Source organism: Nannobrachium achirus (assembly GCF_963921795.1).
Source record: "Nannobrachium achirus genome assembly, chromosome: 22".
Lineage (NCBI taxonomy): Eukaryota > Metazoa > Chordata > Actinopteri > Myctophiformes > Myctophidae > Nannobrachium > Nannobrachium achirus.
In genome coordinates, this window is record NC_137829.1 from 27444085 (window position 1) to 27464403 (window position 20319).

General features: G+C 43.1%; 1 protein-coding gene across 3 annotated transcripts in view; it reads right to left on the reverse strand.

Moving 5' to 3' along the window:
- The window catches only part of LOC308307859 (FERM, ARHGEF and pleckstrin domain-containing protein 1), a gene marked incomplete at its 5' end in the record, with an annotated part of 62854 nt that overhangs the window by 10943 nt on the left and 31592 nt on the right, over positions 1-20319 (reverse strand). The window contains 13 exons of one of the 3 annotated variants that reach the window (XM_080753168.1): positions 1027-1116; positions 1619-1806; positions 7719-7935; positions 8467-8548; positions 8657-8725; positions 8985-9148; positions 9448-9543; positions 10060-10207; positions 12347-12461; positions 13355-13452; positions 14433-14511; positions 14987-15029; positions 16024-16128. In XM_080753168.1, coding sequence (XP_080609294.1) covers positions 1027-1116; positions 1619-1806; positions 7719-7935; positions 8467-8548; positions 8657-8725; positions 8985-9148; positions 9448-9543; positions 10060-10207; positions 12347-12461; positions 13355-13452; positions 14433-14511; positions 14987-15029; positions 16024-16128 — 1494 coding nt within the window. Of the gene's footprint in view, positions 1-1026; positions 1117-1618; positions 1807-7718; positions 7936-8445; positions 8549-8656; positions 8726-8984; positions 9149-9447; positions 9544-10059; positions 10208-12346; positions 12462-13354; positions 13453-14432; positions 14512-14986; positions 15030-16023; positions 16129-20319 lie in introns of all 3 variants that reach the window. The other 2 variants (XM_080753167.1, XM_080753166.1) reach the window with 2 other exon arrangements.

Consider the following 20319-nt stretch of genomic DNA (forward strand, 5'->3'; position numbering starts at 1 on the left):
CATCAGGAGGATGAGAAAAGCTGTGGCCCTTAAAAAGACACAAACGGGCTGATGTACTTTAAACTGTGGAGAAGAACCACAGCTCTGTCTGTCTGTCTGTCGGCCTCTTAAAGAGGTGGTGCCATAGTTTTGTACTTTTTCTGGTTTTCATGTGTCTAGGAGGTTGACAGTATTTCATTAGACCCCCTGGTGTGGTTGTTATGAGCAATTATGTATTCCCTTTGCATTTTTTCCTCCTAGTATAATCATAATACCTGATATGTTTTAGGGGGCGATATAATCATGGCACTTCATCTTTAAGAACACCCCCCCTGTTCGCAGAGGAGATGAATAGCCCCTCCCTTGTAATATCCTGCTGTCATTGCATCTTCCCCTAAGATCAGGCCAAATCAAAATGTGGCCATATGTTATGAGTGAGTGTTGTGTGTGTGTGTGTGTGTGTGTGTGTGTGTGTGTGTGTGTGTGTGTGTGTGTGTGTGTGTGTGTGTGTGTGTGTGTGTGTGTGTGCGTGTGTGTGTGTGTGTGTGTGTGTTTAACGAGCCAGTGAAATCTAAAGAAACAAGTCTAAAAAATGGGAAGTCAGCTACAGTGAGAGCTGGAACGACACAAGTATGTATGTCTAGTCACACACTATACGCACACGCACGCACACACACACGCACACACACACACTTTAATTTATTATTCAAAGCCTTGAGTGAGACCAACGGATAAATGCTTTTTAGAGCACTGCTCTGTTGGAAAAAAAGGAAAAACAGGAAGAAATATAAAAATAAAAAATGAATCACAGCTACCGTAAAATCCCTGTATCGCCTAGTTCCCACTGTATGTTTTGCGGGATGGGCAGCTAACCGGAATAATCAATGTTTTCTCCCCAGAGGATAGGAGAAAACAAACAGCAGAGCGCAGTGTGTTTGGCAGCTAGAGGATGGGGGCCCCTGCCTTAAGCCTAATTTGTACTCTGTCACGACTGGAAATCAGTCATCCGCCCGTAGATAATACAGCGTGTCTATATGGTCTTCTTACCACTGTCACCACCTCCAGGTCCTTCAGATAGGTCCGTTCTGTGGTCAGCAGCTCCTTGGCTATGAAGTAGGCCCGGTCGGTTGGGAACCTCTGCGGGAATCACACCAAAAAAAGAGCAGACAGTGTGAGAGACACAGACTGGACCATTTTGACTGCAGAAATTAGTGCTTCGTGTCCCCTTTCTCCGTCCCATCATTTGTACTTCCTGACACATAACCCATTTCTTAGATTTAGTAGAAAGTACACAGCCCAAGCCCCAGTGGGTAGCTATTTAGGACAGGTAATCTAGGTCCTGCGCTATTTTAAGCGTGAGACAGTGGTGTTTTTTTAGTAGTAGGCATTAAAATATGACACGTTTTAATATAAACATGTATCTTTAAAGAATTTTGGTTGTTGCATTTGTTTTTTTTTACCCACTTAAGCCCTATTTAATACGTTGTTGTGCGAAAATAGCAACAAAACAAAACAACTGATCATCTTTAAGCTGAGCTTCTACAGTCGATCTGCTATGTCCACTCATTTAGAAAACCTTTAAAATGTAGGGATGCCAGGTTTAAAGTGGTTAAGTGGGGTCCCTCATTTGACCACAGACCTTCCTCCGAACCTCGTCTTCGTCGTCGGTGCGGACGCTGCCGGCGTCGTTGAGCAGGGGGCTGGTGAGGGGCGAGGGCTGCCGGCCGTCTGGACTGTGGCCACACAGATCCAGGGACTTCTGGCCGTTGACCATTCCCTGGGAATGGCCAGAGGAGGCGGACAGGTGCGGACTGTTAGCCACCACAGCTGTACGGGTTCAGGCGAGGAACCGCAGCAGAGATGGGGGAGGAAGGGGAGAGCCAAGTTAGAGCTGTGCAAATAACAGCAAACACACAACACAAGTCTACCAGACCTGGGAAAAAACAGCAAATCGTTTTTTACTCATCATTTTAACCTGTTTGGAGTTCTAGATATTGGGACAATGAAGTGGGGTTTGCCACGTTAGAGCACTACAGACAGTATCAGGTATAAAACTGCATTATTGTCCTGCATTATAAGTGGCAAACCCCATTCATTGACACCAGGGTGAGCTAAAATGAGCAATACAGTATGTATTTAAAGGTACAATTTGACCCAGGTCTACACAGTGTATGTGAGGTGAGCCACGCAAGACTACAGCACTGAGGGTTTTCCTCTGGCTGGTGACATTCAGTCATCATGACTCACTCCACAGTCCAGACAGCCCTGATGCCCCGGCTTCCCCCACCACGTCTGGGCTTTCAACACAAGGCCAGCCGAGGTACACATACTCTGCTACTGATTGGATCAGTTAGCCCTACAACAATCAAGAGAAATGGCTTAGCCTGTGCCATCTACACTACGGTCACTAAACCTACTTATGGCAAATTTATCCTTTGTTGTACGATGCCGTCGCTTGCCAGAGATAACAGATTTTCTACATACCAAAGTATTTTTGAGTCAAAAATCTGTTATTGCAGAGGTTCTCAAGGTGGATTCCAGGGACTCTCTAGGTTCCTTTAGGGGGGTATAAATTGGCCCTTACAAATCTGTAACTCTGACAGTATACAAATGGAACCAAAATGTTGACCCGTTTTCATTTGTATACTGTCAGAGTTAAGGGAAGACCTTGATATTTAAAAGTTTGAGAACCACTGTGTTATTGTATGTCCAGCAAGTGACAGTCGTGCGACAAAATATAACTGAGGCTTTACTCACTATGTTGACTGAGCATATTTTCCACCACTGTCTGGTTGTCCTCTGACAGGTGGGCATGAACAGAAGTGTGATTAAACACACCAGCTCCACCTGGATGGCGTTTCCTCAACACAACCCGCACAACTCCAGTTAGGCTTTCTTCGCTCAAAGAAACTAAAAACAGCTAGGTTAGCGTTTTGCTTAATAGACTAACACAACCGTGGTTAAGTTCTGCTCTACACATGACAGAGGAAGGGTGGGGAACCCACAATAGCAACAATATGAGCACATTCACAATACAAGACAGACAAACATGACTGTATTTAACAGACAATACAGACATTTAGCAACACAACTAACACTACGTCTAGCCTACAACACTAGGCAGAGGGGAGGCTAACAGAGAAAGCCCAGCACTATTTGTGGGGCAGTCACCAGACAATGACGTTGGCGTCTCAAAATGACGACGATTCTGCAATTCAACTGGATAAAGGTCAACTTTTATTGACACTAGCATGACACAGCTTCATACAATGTTAAAATGAGTCAAGACTTCCATTAAGAGGAGAGGATATAAGACAGTACCGCAACCCATCGTGTGTTAAGAGGGATATTGTGAGTGGATGAGAGAGACTGAGAGATGGGGAGAGAGAGGGTGGGGGTGCAAGGGCACTAAGAAAAGATTTTCGGAATTAATTAATACTATTCTAGGCCTTGTCTAATATTAAGTAACTCAAAGGTCTGCCTTGTGCATTAACGCAGCCTTGTGACATTATATTTCAGTTAATACGTTACCAAGACAGCCAGTTTGACATGAGGAACATAGAGGTTATTCTCTCTCTCTGAATACAAAACAGTTTTAATTAAACTGACATTTAGAATTATACCATATTCATGTTCTTTTTATTTTTTCAAACTGTAATATTCTCTATTCCTAAGATATACTGTAACATTGACTTGTATTTGTCCTATTAAATGATGTCATTGAACACACTGCACAGCACAAGCAGGGCAGGAGAGCCGCAGCAGTCAAAGCAACATGCGGTGGATTCAAAACGCTTAAGGCTTGATTGTACTTCTTTGCACGTGGTGTGGTGTCGCACAACTAAGTGAAAATCAGGCTTATATACAGCAATGGTTGCAAACACACACAAGCCTCATCTCTAGACCTGTGAGTTTCAGTTGCCATGTCAGCAGTGTTAGATTATAAGTCGATGTCTAGAGTTAATCATGTTTAACAAACAAATGCCAGGCTTTAAACCTTCAATCTGCTCCAAAATGTTTATGGAAATGTACAGCTAGTATGTCCTTATGATTAGACCCTCCAGAAAAATGCGATGATACGATCGTCCGCATAATCAGCCAAACTACATTTTTTAGAAAAAACATAATCGGATATTTACGCACAAACTTCCAGCATATTTCGCGACTTTTCGCATACCGGTCCCGTATTTTGCAACTTTTCGCATATTTCACAAATTCCCGCATATTTCACCTCATAACTTCACATAAAACCCTGCATATTTTGCAACTTCTCACATATTTCGCGTATTTCCCAACTTTCTGCACATTTTGCAACTTTTCGCATATTTCACAGCTTTTTGCGTCTTTACGCATATTACACAACTTCCCGCAATTTCACAGCATAAATATAAAACCCCTGCATATTTCATCAAAAAATCAAGTATTTTAACCTGCAAAATCAAGGATTTTAGCTTCGTCTTTCTGGAGGGTCTACCTCTACCTATATGATACTCTGCGTTTTCAAGAGAACGTGTAGCAGGCTGACACTCCAGATCTACAAGAGAGCATTGTGTACCAGTGAAGGTTCTCTCGCACTGCAGTGATCCAGTAACACCTTATTAACATAATCTTTCTTAGCTTTCAAACTCAACCGTCAATTCATTCAATTTGATGGGGCCATGAAAAATCTAATATTATTTTTAATACTCTGACTGTAATAGGAATTATGAACTGCAAAATGTCACTCGTGGCCACATGCACGGCAACACTGCTAAAAGTGTCTGGGAGGGCCTTGCAAGTACTCGACAGTGATGGATGAGCCAAGAGACTTGGAGCTTTCAGGCGCTGCCCTTAAACTGCCTTTCACACCTACATTAACACATACACATACATGAAGCACATACTGAATCCTGACCCTATTTTTCCAGGCTATTCCCAAGCCCCTGTAAACCTTAACCTCACGTGTTATCTAATTTCCAGTCTGGCCGCTGCTGTCCTCTGTCTGCTCTGTACTGTACCTGGTAACTGGATAAGTGCAGTAAGGGGGAACCCAGTTACTGGCAGTCTCTTTCTCCTTCTTACATACAGTAGTAAATGACAGAACAGCAGTACAGGTACAGGTTTACATGCTGTCAGAGAGGGAAAACAAGAGACAAGATAAGACACATTTCATGCTGACAGAATTGCATACATATCAGACAAAGAAAAAGAAAGATGAACAACAGAACAGAATTGTGATATAAAGCGAATCGCTTTGCTCAAACAACACAATTAATGCAAAACAAATAAACATGACAAAAATGAAGCAAAAGAAAATAAGATTGGTGTGCCACACAGACCAGAAATAAAAAAAGTGCAGAGCCATTTTGTTAAAAGAATTGCAAAATATTGCAGTGCCTGGGAAAGGGCAAGCCAGTGAGTTGTGTTTACACCCCCTACTATGGGAAGGCTACTTAGATTTGTTGAGTCCAAAACCAAATGAGTGTTTCCCCCGAGATATGCTAACTCAGGTCAAGTGCAGAGCAGGCCATCACCAGTGGGCTTAAGAGCCTTAATCCGATGTGGCATGACCAAGCTACAGTACCACTGCTGTACAACATATGTTTTACTAAAATTAGAATTACACTTCAATTCAGCTCGAACAGACCACAGTTGGTCTCGTATCTTATAAGACAATCTACAATCAACAATGTGAGATAAAGTGTCCTTTCCCTATTATTTTCACAAAAATAATAGGAAAACTAGTGATTCGTAACCAATTGATAAAGGAGAGGGGTTATTGTAAACAAAGACTATGGGAACCAATTAGGCGCTCAAGGTGGGACTTGAAGCCAATCTTATCTACAAGCTACTATCTCTGAAGAGACCAGCTTACGAGTATATACAGTATTAACAACAGTTTAACAAGATATGATTATTTCCATAAATATCTACAATACTTCTGTCCACATTATATACATATACAATTCAGATCACTTGAGACCGACTATTGTCATCTCCATTCAGCAGGTCCACCGGAAAGGTCAACAAGTTTCAACTGTTTAAAATATTACACTTTAATCACCCTACCAATAAACAATAAGAACATTCATCTATTGTCAGTTAGAAATGCTGATATGCATTTTTTTTTCTATAGATAGAGATAATAAAGGCAGCTGATGGAGGAACTGGAGTCTGCATTGACAAATTATTCAAAGAATTAGATTCTCTGCTCAAAGAATAATAAAAAGTGCAACACCAGAATTACATTTTAAAAATATCATCTTTCATGTATGAGTACTGGGAACTGTCTAACTCGCTCTTTAGTAAAAAAATAAAATGAATCATAGGACTTGGCACTTAGACATAACCTTTTACAAAGATATGTTAATAATCAACACATAGGGACGTGAAAGATAAGCCCTCAATGTGATGAATGAAAAAGCCCTCAATCCATCCCTCCTTCAATGCCATTTCACAAAGGTCAGCTCATCCCAATGGGAGACAGACTGGAGTTGGATTCAGACAGTGCGTCTATTATGCAGTGCACAAGAGGAGCACAAAACACATGATGTGTAGAAACTCGGTCCCCTGACAGGGAGAAAAATCTATTTCTTTATGAACTGCTCATCAACCTTCCAATCCAATCCAATATCCCATTTGTACCCAGAGGCAAGCTCCCTACATTCTCTACAGGAGCAGATATGAAGCCTAACAACTGAACACCCGACCAACATCCTCATCGCTAAAGGCATGGCCACTGTCATCCTCTGCCTCCTCATCCAGCTGGAGGCTACCAAAGGAGTACTTGTTCCTGGGTATTGGGGAAGAGTGGTCTTCGTCCATGGGGTTACCATGAGTCAGCGTGTCGCTCTCAGGGCTGCCCCTGGCGGCCTCCATCTCCGACTCGCTAGACTCTGAACCACTAGTAGTTGAGCCGTCGTGCATCTGAACGGCACCCACGTGCGTTGCACTGGGCTGCCCTAAGCGCTTCAGGGCCAGAGGGCTGGCCCTGGGCCGCCCGGGTGCCGTCAGGCCATTGGCCAACATGCGGCGCTCTAGGGCGGCAATGCGCTCGGCCCGGGACAGGACAGGCCGGGGCTCGTGTGCGAGCGCGGGCAACGCCTGGCTCAGGACACCGGGGTCGGTGTCAGAACGGTTCCGCATCTGATGGAGCTTCTGTAAGTGTGGAGAATGGCTCAGGATGGGAGAATAGCTGCCGCTGTGAGGGAGACCCTCATCGCTGCGGGTTCCCTGCGCCCAAGCGTCAGCGCTGCGGCGGGGGGCAGAGCTCAGGCCATTCTGCTCAGCGTAACTGAGGGAGCCTGCTCGGTAGAAGGTGCTTATGACAGGGCTGGAGGTGGCACTCTGGGAACCTGCCGCATGTCGAACTGTAAGCGGACTGCTCCTGCTACTGTGCAGCAGCCCACTTTGCACACTGCAGACACTGAGCTCCGTCGCAGCGTTGTGGAGAGGGCTTTGATAGCCATAGCACATCTGCTTGGTTGATGCATCCAGCTCACTGCTCATGTTGAGCTGGGCTCTAGGAGAGGATGGGGATTCCCTGCATCTCATCCTGCCTAGAAAGTGCTGAGCCTGCATGGCCCCGTCGACACTCCCAGTGCCAGAGCCACGGCGTGGCATGGCCTGCTCGCCATAATTGTGGTTAGCGTAAAACCTGCTAGCTGGGCCCCTGCTCATGTCATATTCGTTATCTATATCACCGCAGTCAATGTAGGGGATTGATGAGTTGCTGCCCTTAGCAGCCCAAGATGCTGGACCTGTACTCAGATGCTCTGGGTGGGACGGCCTGGCTGAGTCTCTGGCCTCTTCCGTCCCCGGGCTGGCCCCGGGCCCCTGTCTGTCCTCACGGCCGTTTCTCTGGCAGGAAGGGCTGGCCCGTGTCCGCAGGGCTGAGGGGTCTTCAGCACTCACCAACGCCGACTCCTTCCAGTGGCGCTGGGGCGGAGAGTCCACCATGTCTCCTGGAGCTCCACTCTGGCGAGAAGTAAACAGTAAACGAGAAATACTTTCACTTAATTTATGATCACGATCAAGTCAGTTATCTACACTGTAGGCCTGACCTCGATTAGTCGAATAGTCGACTAATCAATTGAGGGAGTCTTTTTGTTTTTTCATGATTCAAATGAGACATTGGCCTAATTTGTTATATTGACAAATGGTTTGAAAAAAGAAAAAAAATTAAAAAAAAGGATATATACTGTATATAGTATCATGATTTATTGGTTAGAAACCAAGCAAGTATATGTTAAATCAGACAATAAGCACTCCCCACAGGCCAAATGTTATGATCCTCTATAACATTTTTAATGTTATGCAATAAGACTGATCAGACTGATCGTCCTTAGTCAGGGACAGGCCTATAATACTGACATTTTGAATGAACTGAACTAATAAACCATTGCTTTGTATATATGAAAACAAGCAGATGGCCAGCAGACGCAGCTCCGGTTATGAACCACTTTGCTTGTAGTGGTCTCTGAGTACTGAAGGAACGAGGACTGAGACACTAACCTCTGTTGGCACTTCATGGCGGCGTGGAGAAGGCAACGGTGACAGACGACTGTTGTATTGGACCCTACTGTGTTTCCTAGGAGACAAGGTGGACAGAGGTCAGAGTTCACAGAATCCAAGCAGCCTTATGTAGCCCCCTGTCTGTCTGACTAAATAAATAATAGATAATGCACAGAGCCTTTACCTTTCAAACGGGATCTTTTTAAATTCAGATTCCTTTACATAATCAATCACCTGCTTCTGCGTGCGACCGCTGCAGAGACAAGCACAAGTGGGGATGACAAAGGTAAGTGAACTTTCGTCAAGAGCTAGAGGAGATAACGTTTGCATTGTGACAGGTGGAAATTAGATTCACAGGCTGGCCTGGCAGTGGTGGTACTTCATCAAACTTGACAGTTCTCACGTAACACATACGTAGATACTTCATTGTTGTACTATACATCAAATAGTGAAAGTCTACAAGAGAGAGAGAGAGGCTTTTGTGGTGTAGATTTCACATCCAACCATTCTACCTGAATCTGAACGAGGAGCCTCGTGAAAACAGCACAGGTTTGGGCTTGGGCTTGGGCTCCTCAAAGAGACGGAAGAAGGCATGGTATTCGACACAGATCTTCCAGAAGACTTTACAGCAGTCCCTGCTTCCCATCAGGAACTCTAGAGTGTCCTGATATGAACTCTGGTACAAGATAGGCACATGGACAGTTACGTTACTCGCCAAAGATATGTTGTACATTTGTAATTCCAAGCATCAACTGAATATATTAACATAGCATTCATTTTGCTTCTAAATCATACTTGTGAGCTTGTAGATCAACTGTAGATTTAGTCGCCTAAACTCTTATGATATTTAGTCGACTAAAACTAGAATAAAACTGTCAGAAGACTATTATGAATAAAACTAAATGAAATGTTATTCAAAAGACTGAATCAAAATTTGCTGTTCAAATTAACACTGGGTTAAGAAGCATGACTTACATTTAAATCTGGCCTGAGCTTGATAAGGAATCGTTTCCTTTTGAAGCTTAGCTTACGCACTTTAGACCAGTTGAAGGCATTGATCTTCGTGTGTCCCTGTTGAGAGCATTAATAAATGGTCACTTGGGCTGAAAGGGACAATAATATTCAGACTTGTGCCACCAAAGACATCTATTGAAAACAGCAGCAATAAGGATTACTAAACATTTCCAACAAAAATAAATTGTTACCACAGTGTAAAATGAAAAATGTTCAATACATATACAACTGTAACTCACTATTGGCCATGTGAATACAGTCAATGTTACCCAACCCTTGCTATCAATCACCAAATACGTTTTATATTTGATGCTTTAGCCATGCACATGAAACTGTGATTATATGTACCTGCTTCTATACAGTATTTATATGCTGGACATGTCTTCCACCTGCACAAGAAGCATTCCTGCCTTCTGTAGTGCCATCTATCCATTGCACATTGTCAATCATACTTGATTTTATTGTGCCTTATGATCTGCGTTCCTTTCTCTGTTCCCTCTTCCAAGGCAATTTCACTCACTATTTTACATCCTCAAGCGGCAACGAAGTTCATTCCAAATTGCAGCCAATCACCTGAATGACCAGGACTCCAGTGTGTGCCACTGCCAGGCTCAGCCTGGTACCCTCTCGGTCCTTTGCAGGGTGGAGGCGAATCCCATACATTTCCAGCCGGCGCGACACCTCCAATAGCTGGTAGTCTGATTCTGCTGGCGTCTGACCGCTAAAAAAAACACCAAAGTTACAGATTAATTTGTGCTGGTCTGACAAAGAAAAGTCTATGTTTTGGTAAAGAGCGAAGAGTATACGGTATGATATAAGGCGTTTGAAATGAGGTGCCATGTTTTTATTTTCTAGATAGTAGGTGTGCCATGTCAACATACATTTTAATGACAACCCATCAAAAATTCAGACACATTTTGGTTGTCACGATCAGGACATTGTTATAATGATCATAGGACTAGCAATAGCAATAATCCACCTATCTCTCCGACTCCTTCCCCAGTCAGAGTTCGGAATTTCAATGGATGTAGAATTATGTGCAGGATGTAATTTGTTGCAAATTAGGTGACTTAATTGAATTGACCAAGTTTAAAACAATATTTGATTTTTAAAATATAAATCACTTCTGCCAGTGTGCCAGTGATCACCCTCCCCTGTGCCAGTGTTGGCACCCGTGCCTAAGGTCGCCTACCCCTGATATAAGGTATTAAAGAACTCAGTATACCCTACTGGCTTCACCCACATCTTAGTTGGATTATACCTTCAGCAGTTTAGTACAAATTACTGAAATCCTGGCAAATCATCCTTTCGTGTATGATCTCACTAATTGAGGTGAGAGTTCATATAGAACTGGTCTTCCCATGTCCATTTGATACGAGACAGATTGAGGAGGGGAATAAGCTGCACAGTAACTGACTTTACAAATTCTTATCAGCGCCAAGCCTTCCTGTTTCCTGTATGTGGCACTTCATTTGAGATTTAACTCTCAGCATGGCACCCAGCCAAAAGAACCGTGGCTACAGTTATCGAACGTAAAGCCTAAAAAAAAAAATCAAGAGAGCAGGGCTTTCAAAAGTAACTAATGGAGCTTCTTTCATGTGTCAGCTCCCTGCTGTGGTCCCGTCTCATCCGTGGCACCACTGTAGCGTGGGGGTGAGACAGGGGCCGGCCTTGTTTTGGCAAAATAATCAGTTACGCTGTGCCAATGAGCACACTTTGAGAGAGGATGGTTGGTGGCGAAGGATCCGGAAGCTTTTTATTGCGGTGCTCTGCGCGCAACTCGCAAATTGGTGTCAGAAGAAAGATTGCTACTGGAGAAAAGGAGATGGGTTCAAGAACCCATTCCCCCTAAGCAAATGTTCCCCATTAGCCGCAAGAGAATAGATTCAGACAGTCTGAGGTCTTAACCTGTTAACCCCTTCTGGCAGAGGTTTGTGACTCATTTGGCCTGGCCCGAAGGAACATTCTAGTCCTAGAGAATAGCAGCCTTTTGTTAATAAAATGCCAGACACCCTATATTCACCCCTCAGGCAAAAGGCAGTAAAACAGCTTACATGGACTTGCTATGAGTTGTCCAAATACGATAAAGAATTCCATAAAGCACTTTGAGAAACAGCCAATTCATTCAGTGGCTAGCTTCCTGAATGTGTCACCTGCATTATAAAACATTCCCCAGGGAAGTGAGGTCTGGAACAACTTTATTTTCCATTCAGGGGCGAGGAGAATAATTCCAGCGTTGGAGCCCTAGCTTTAACAACCTTACAGCAGTGCTGCAAAGTGGTATTGGGCAAAAATAGATCTACAACCTCACAACTAGTGAGCTTGTATATTGGCTGATTCTGGCAAAGAAAAAAGGAGCAGACAAACAGTAGAGCCCGGTCGGGACCCATTTGTGGGTCGCGGATACATTTTTGTCACAAATGAATAACCCTTCTAAAGATTTCCACAAAGATTCGCACATTTCATGAGTTGAAAACAAATTAAAACGTAAGAAGTAGTGAAAACGCAGATCTGCTAACTCGCAAAGCGGCACAAAGCAGCATGTTGTGAGCTTGTACATTTGCTCTTTTCACTAGTTTGGGTCCTAGGCAAACGTCTAATTTCTCTTTTGAGTCTTGAGCTAAAAGGTTTAGGAATCACTGGTCTAGACGAAGGGAATCCCCATCTTCTTCTCAAGCAGCATATGGATGCATCAACCAAGCAGATGTGCTATGGCTATCAAAGCCATCTCCACAACGCTGCTAAGGAGCCCCGTGTCTACTGTGTGCAAAGTGGGCTGATCCACTGATGCACAGTAGCAGGTTCAGATCGCTTACAGTACGACATGCGGCATGTTCCATCAGCAATACATATCACTTACATATTCTTTGAGTGAAATTCCATGATCTTATCCATCAGAGCCATTTGATCTGGGATGTAGTTGTTATTGAGAAGGTGTGACCTGCACTGGCTCTCCTCAAAGTCCCCAATCTCAGCTAAACAGCACATGTGAAGAGAAGACAGAATTCATAATTATCATAAAACAGTCCAACTATTATCACTGCGTCTTATCCACTATAGTGTAGGTTGATGAAAATGACAGGCTTTTCCTTATCAATAAATACTAAATAGCAATGATAAGGGTCCGTTGATTTAATCACTTACATGCACACTATAAGGCAATTACAGTAAATAAACAGATTAAGGTAACGTTTATAGTCATGGCAATAATTTAGATCAAACTGAAGAAGTACCATTCTCAGAAAAGGCCCAGTGTTTCAAAGCACTGCCACGTTTGGTTATTCTGAGCCTGTTCTGCCAGATTACATGCAGACATTCGACTGAAAGGTATCCATAGCAACCCATGGATTTTTGATTTGCTATGCTACGCAGTATGCTGTTGACACTGTTTGAGGATGGCTCTGCATGCAAAACCAATGTGTTTTCTGACACAGTTTTGTGCTCTCCACTCTGGTCTCCTGGGCTAGAAGTGTTTAGAGAGTCTTACACCGTGTTCATTTCGTCGACTGCCTTTTTTCACTGACGAAAGCCAAATAAAAACGTAATAAAAACTGAGCTATGGTGACTAAAACTAAGACTAAATGTATTGCCAATTTCATCAACAAATAAAAACTAGACTAAAATGTTAGGGAGGGACTAGTGGAGAATAGATCCAGGAGAACTAAAAGGCAATAATTTCATGTTCAAAATGTTTCAAATCTAACTAAAATCTTCGACTAAAAATATATTATTACTTAATCGACTAAAACTAGACTAAAACTAAAAATAAAATCTGATGACTAAAATACGACCAAAACTAAATGAAAATGTATTCAAAAGAAGTAAGAAAAAATTAACACTTCTAGGCTAGAAGTGTTAAGAGTCTTACATTGGATAATATGGGAGACCAACAGCGCAGCACTAGTGTCATTACAGGTCAGACGTCCACAGGCCAGGTCCTGTTTTATCTGAAGGGCAAACAGGTACCTGGAAAAGATATATACAAAAGAGTCGACATGATTCAATCAAGTGGACATGGCAACTCTCACAGAGCAAAGATCAAATGATCCTGTCGGATGAGCTCCCGGCTAATCAACACCATGGCATGTACTGTATAATTCATATACTGTAGTAGGCCATCAAAGAGTGTTACGGTATCTGAGGTTTAATTAACCAAGATGACATCTATTTGACATCTCCTTGCTTTATGAATACTTTATTACAACACAGGACTCATACTAGAGGCGGGGGGGGGGTTCTCAAGGCTTGTTACATCACCGCCGTGAATGACAAAACAGGATAATTGTGAACAAGTCCCAGTCAAAAGAGAACGCGAAATCAGGAAATCATTAGCTCCGTGAGGCCTAAATGAGAAACATGGCAGGCATGTGATGGGAATTACACGGCTGGGAGGAAATAAATCTTTACGGAGGGCTGAGGCACATTCTTCAATTCCGCATTAGCCAATCACTTTTAGTCACATCGAAGCCATTTACGCAAACTGACATGCAATTGCATTATATCCACCGACACACGTAAAGGATGGAGCCATTTACCATGCTAATCGTCAACACATATTGCTGGCTGCCACAGTATGTCACATTCGACATTTATAAACGGTAGAATGAACAGAAATTCCCTTCATATTGTACAGTATTTTCTTTATTCTCCACGTGATAAATATCATGACTTGTATGTATTGCACTGTTTGTATTACAAATATTCTTTACTACTCTCATGCCATTTTGCTCAAATAAAGAACATTTGAAACTAAAGGTAAGCCACATTCAGCATTACAGGTGCATTGCCACATGGCTGTGGAAAAAAAGGCCTGCAGCACAGAAATTAAACATTTTGTCTGTGTTCTGTGTGTGTGTGTGTGTGTGTGTGTGTGTGTGTGTGTTTGTGTGTGTGTGTGTGTGTGTGTGTGTGTGTGTGTGTGTGTGTGTGTGTGTGTGTGACCTCACCGTGTGAGTTCCTCCAGAAGCTGGGCATGGTCCGGAGGAAAGAACTTCACCACAAACCTCAGCACCGTGTTCTTCGGCCCTGTAGAAAGAGAGAAAGAGATCGAAGCGATTGACAACATTCTCATGGCAGCTCTTTTGTTAGTTAAAAAAAAAACAACAACATCCAAATGAAATGCCTGAAGGGAATTAATTTTTTTTCCCATTGTGGTTAGTGTTGGCTGAACAGAAGTCCCTTACAGTCAGTGTAAAAAAGCATGTATCCTTCTTTAACCCATTAAAACTCAGGAAAGCATGTGTTTTTTGATTTTTGCATTGGCTATTCAAAAACAGCAGATATAAAGACTGTGAGCTTGTACATCTGCTATTTATTTTTGAAAAATCATTAAATGTGTGAGAACCACTGATTTAGAAGGCATTTGTAGAATCTACCTCAGTTCAAATCAACAGCTTTTCTGATTGCTCTCAAGTATGGATTCTTTTCAAACTATGTTACTCATTAAGAGCAATGTTGTCATATGAAGGTTTTTATGCTGCTAATAAGGAGAGTCACTTACGTCTGAGCTGTTTGATAATGGGCTTGATGAGGTCTAACCAAACCTGTGAACCAAAACAAAATGATCACCATCTTGCTATTCAGGGTAGAAACATTTACAAGCAAAAACATTTATTTACAATTTTAAGTACTTTTACTTTTACTCCACTACATCTCAGGCAAATATTGTACTTTTACCCCACTAAAACTATTTGAAAACTTTAGCTACAAGTTACTTTGTAGATTTAGATTATTATTAAAAAAACACTTCAGCCCTATATACTTTGGCTATTTGAGAATAGCTGTTCCACAAGCTTGCTTTGCGACGCGTTGTGAGCGTGTACTGTAGATCTGCTATTTTCAAAAGATGTTTATACATATTAAAACTGTGAAATTGGACATTCTGCATAATGAGTACTTTTACTTTAAGTGTATTTTAATGGGAAAATCCCAGTTGTCCTACGCCCAGTTGTCCTACGTCCCAGTTGTCCTACTGTGTCCCAGTTGTCCTACTGTAGCCAGTAGCTACATGTAGCCTACCCCCACCTCAGCATTCGTACAGCTACTCAAGTAGTGTACAGCTCTCGCCGAAAATTCGCCATCCTACTGCTGTAATTATTGTCCACGACATTGCAAGCAGCGCGAAGGCCAGCGGACCTTGGTCCTGCTCTTCGCGCCCGAGCGCCGCAGGCGCGAGTGCCCGCGAAGAGCGGGCCAGGGCCGCGCGGCCGGCGGAGCGCCTCGCGAGTTACGAAGCCGTGGTGAATGCAATCGTTATATTTATGCCCAGGCCGTAAGGCCTGGGCAAGCGCACGATAAACGCATGAATGGGATGAAGATTGCTTGCTTTACAGTCTGTTCGCGGACTAGCCCATACAGCCAGGCTACAGTAGGACAACTGGGACACAGTAGGACAACTGGGACGTAGGACAACTGGGACTAGCCCATTTTAATGTCAATACTTTTATACTTTTACTGTAAATGTATACATTTCAGTAGTGATACTTTTACAAACAAGTAACAAACGTGAGTACTTCTTCCACCACTGCCCAGACTCACCATCATCTTGTGGTGGTCCTGAAACTCTAAGCCAAAGTAGTCGCCCTCGATGAGGTTCATGTGGGAGCACACCAAGTCAAACAGCACCTTGCCTGAGGCTCTTTGCTGTGAAAAGAAGGGGAAAGGAAATGTCTGTGAATTTCAAAGCCTTGTGTCGCACTGGATAAATAAACACATAAATAAATAAAACACCAAGCATTGGCATTCATCGTCGTTTTTGGAACAATTTCTTGTTGTTTTCCTTTGTGGCAATGTGACATCTGACAGTCTTCTAAGCCAATCAAAAGCCATTAAACGTCAGAAAACCCTTAATGACAGAGAAGCTTGAACACAGAAAGACCAACACAGAATAAATGGCATTCCCTCCCTGGCTGACTTAAACGCCACCGCCCTCCCCTCATCCCCCCCTCATGCCTCAAAGGCTCTCAGTTGCGAGCTCAAAACAAGCTGAGGGGGGAGGGGGGGGGGGGGGGGGGGGCACAACAAGGGGTCAGGCCAGGCAGAGCTGTCCCTGAGACTTTGTTCTGCATGTCCAGTGTCACAGAGTGAGTCCCCTCAGTGGCATTTTCCCCCTGAGGGACTGGCGACTGGACCATCAACAGCCTTTGAAACCGGTGCAGCAGAGTCAAGAGAGGTGGGTGATTACCTCACCTAATACCCAACACAACAGCAGCTAGGAAGATGGTCGCAGTGGAAACCTCCTCATGCCTTAACATTTCGCCAATGAGCTCTAATCTTTTTAGAAATAGAACTGTCAACGGCAACATTACATGGAATGTGTGAGGAAAACGTTAACGTATGGTCTAGCATTGCAGATACGCTTAAGGATATGATTGACGCTGTCATTACACAGTAGTAGGAACTTTGCACTGGTATGCCCTGATTTTCGTGATACCGTTTGTCCTGGGAGGGGTGGGTGGGTGAATGCATCTTGTTTTTGTTTATTTTATTAATTTTTATTCATGAAGTATCTATGTTTATTACATAATTGTAATGTTTCTGTCATGAATACAAATAATTGATAACAGAAAAGCCTGACATTCCAAAGGACAAATCTCAGGCACAACATCACGACAACCCCAAAAGGTCACTGTTGTCTCGTCATAAAGACAAATCTCACTGTTAGGAATAAAACAAATGTGAGGGATTACCACGAAAAACCTAGAGCCAGCTGAAGATGTCCTGAGAAGACAGATAGACAGATACTATATAGCAGAAAGATGGGACATCTCAGCCAGGCGGCATTTGCCTGTGATTGGTTTGCATCAGAGTGCAGCGTACCGCAGCTATGCGATTGTTTACAGTACCAGTTCCCCCTGGCTGGGATAATAACCCAGTCTCACTCTGTTTAGAGTGTGTTTCCAATCCTTTGTGCTCACCAACATCTCCCCTCCCTCACGTCGAAACCAAATAATAAGACTGTTTATCACAATGACACAAACCTCTTTGGGAGTTAAGATTTAGGAAGGATTTTATCGAATCAACTTAATTTGTGCAACGGCTCCTTGTTTCCTCTGACATTAAAGGATTTACCCTCTAGGAAATCTGTGTACGACTAGTGCTTCATTGAGAAATGGTATGTCCATTAATTTTAACAGAATAAAACCTTCAGTCATTCAGCCCTCATTAGTCCGAGCGTTTCAGGCAAAAATCGTGCACTTTATGAAAGAATCATGACATTTGGCACACAGTTAGAACATGCCATATGGAACATTTTTGGCTATAGGGGCATCGCAGATTTGTCTTGGGAAACTTGTGGGAGCCAATCAAAGTTGGGCTCTCATAGACTTTACTATCTATACTATAATTTTGCGAATGTCTGACTGAGTGAGTGAGTGAGTGAGTGTCTGTCTGTCCCAGCGTTTCTCCTCGGTGGCTGGAGCAATTGACCTGAAATCGCATCACTATCAGCATATGAACACACCTGACATAACTGTGAAGGCCGTTTGTCACTTACACAAATCGTATGCTGTATATTTGCATTTTAATGGTGTATCTACTATCTATTCTGCATATAGCATGAGGCGCATCTATTCTGCATCTAGCTTGAGGCAAAATGTTTAACCAGCTCTGTGTGTGTGTGTGTGTGTGTGTGTGTGTGTGTGGTGGGGGGGGGGGGGGGGGGGGGGGGGGGGGGGGGGGGGGGGGGGTGTTGGCTGGCCCTCTTTCAGATGTTGTCATGTAGATCGGTACACAGTATCTCTGTAGCCTTTAAACGAAACGGGTATTTCTTACATTGATGCTCCTACATATTATCATGCAAGCACCAGAAAGTTACTTTCCATCCCTCATATACTGTGTGCACAGTGCACCCCATAACCCACACACTGCACATCATTTCGGAGCTCATATCTTTGAACGGGTAAGGACTAGTAGAGTAAAATAATACAAAAAATAAATACGCTTTAAGTAGCATGTGAGGGGTCAAACTAGGTGTTTTTCGGGATTCTGAATCCAATACAAGCATTTGTTTTGTACGAAAAACATTCCTTTCCGAGCAATGGCCGCCACAAAACTGTGAAAAGTGATGACTCATCACTAAACCATAGTTTTATGGGGTCCGTTTTTAGCCCAAGGAATGTTTTTCCTGCAAAACAAATGTTTGCATTGGATTCAGAATCCCAAAAAACACCTAGTTTGACCCCTCACATGCTACCTAAAGCATATTTATTTTTTGTATTATTTTACTCTATAGTAAAGTCTATGAGAGCCCAACTTTGATTGGCCCCCACAAGTTTCCCAAGACAAAGCTGCGATGCCCCTATAGCCAAACATTTTCCATATGGCATGTTCTAACTGTGTGCCAAATGTCATGCTTCTTTCATAAAGTACACGATTCCATCAAAATACTGCCCGAAACGACATCCACACTTCCACAAAGTAAGTCGGTTTACACTTCCACAAACAAATCTACGGTATTATAAAATCCATCTTCACCAGACAAAGTGCCCAGGTCACCCACACATCCCACAGCAGGCTTTTACTCAAGTACTGTAATTACCCATTAAGACCTGAGGCCGATCCAACACATGCCATCTAAATCAGTAGTTCTCACAATCAGTAGTACTTTCATGTTATAAAATAACAGATGTACAAGCTCGAAGCTCCACCACTGTCACCAGGTTGCCTCATGCAGTGCAGAGGCCAGAGTTGCCATGTCCACTTATTAGAAGCGACTTTGGTTTTCGTATTAGTTGTTAAGTTGCTTCAAAATATTGGTAGTTGTGGGTTGCGTTGTTTTTTTTTTGTTTTTTTTGGCTTGTTTCTTTCATGGCAAGGACCCCCAAATTAATATGCATTGTCCACAGATCCCTCCCATCTGAAAATGTTTTGTGCCATGCAAGATTTGTGTTGTTAAAATGTTTCACAAATATAATATATATATATATATATATATTTTTTTTATAGCCTAGTCGCTAACCCTAACCCATAGCTTAGTCGCTTCTTTTGGGCTTTGTTTTCATGGACCCGGTAGCTTATTTCTCTCACAAAACCTGGCAACGCTGGGCAGAGGGCAGCCTGCCACTGGGGACCAGCTGTTTCCATGTGGCTGATGAGGCCACACCACAGGGAGGGCTGGAGGAGGACGGCCACTGGCCAAAACACACACACACACACACACACACACACACACACACACACACACACACACACACACACACACACACACACACACACACACACACACACACACACAGTTTTGTATTTGTACCCTTGTGGGGACATTTGGGGAAATTACATAGACTTCCATTCATTTTATGTGACTGTGCTAACAGTTTTTAGTCCCCAAATGGTGGGTAATACAAAACACACACACACACACACACACACACACACACACACACACACACACACACACACACACACACACACACACACACACACACACACACACACACACACACACACAGCTGCACTCCAGCCCTCACTGCTGTAGCCTGTGTGCTAACAACGCCCCCAGAGGAGAGAACATGGGATTTGGGATATATTGTGAGTAAGGATGTTCGATTAATTCGATATTATGTAATTTTTTTTTGCCGATATCCGATTTTCCAATATTGTCAATTGTCAATATGAAGACTAGACCTTACCCGTTCAAAGATGTGTGCTCCAAAATATACTGTGCAGAGTGTGGGTTGTGGGGAAAGTTACTGTAACTGGTGCGTGCGTGAGAGCATCATGTAAGGAGCAGCTCATGGAGGAGTGTATATTTATTTACCCGTTGGAAGATGAGACACACATCAAACGCAGAGAGAGAGAGAGAGAGAGAGAGAGAGAGAGAGAGAGAGAGAGAGA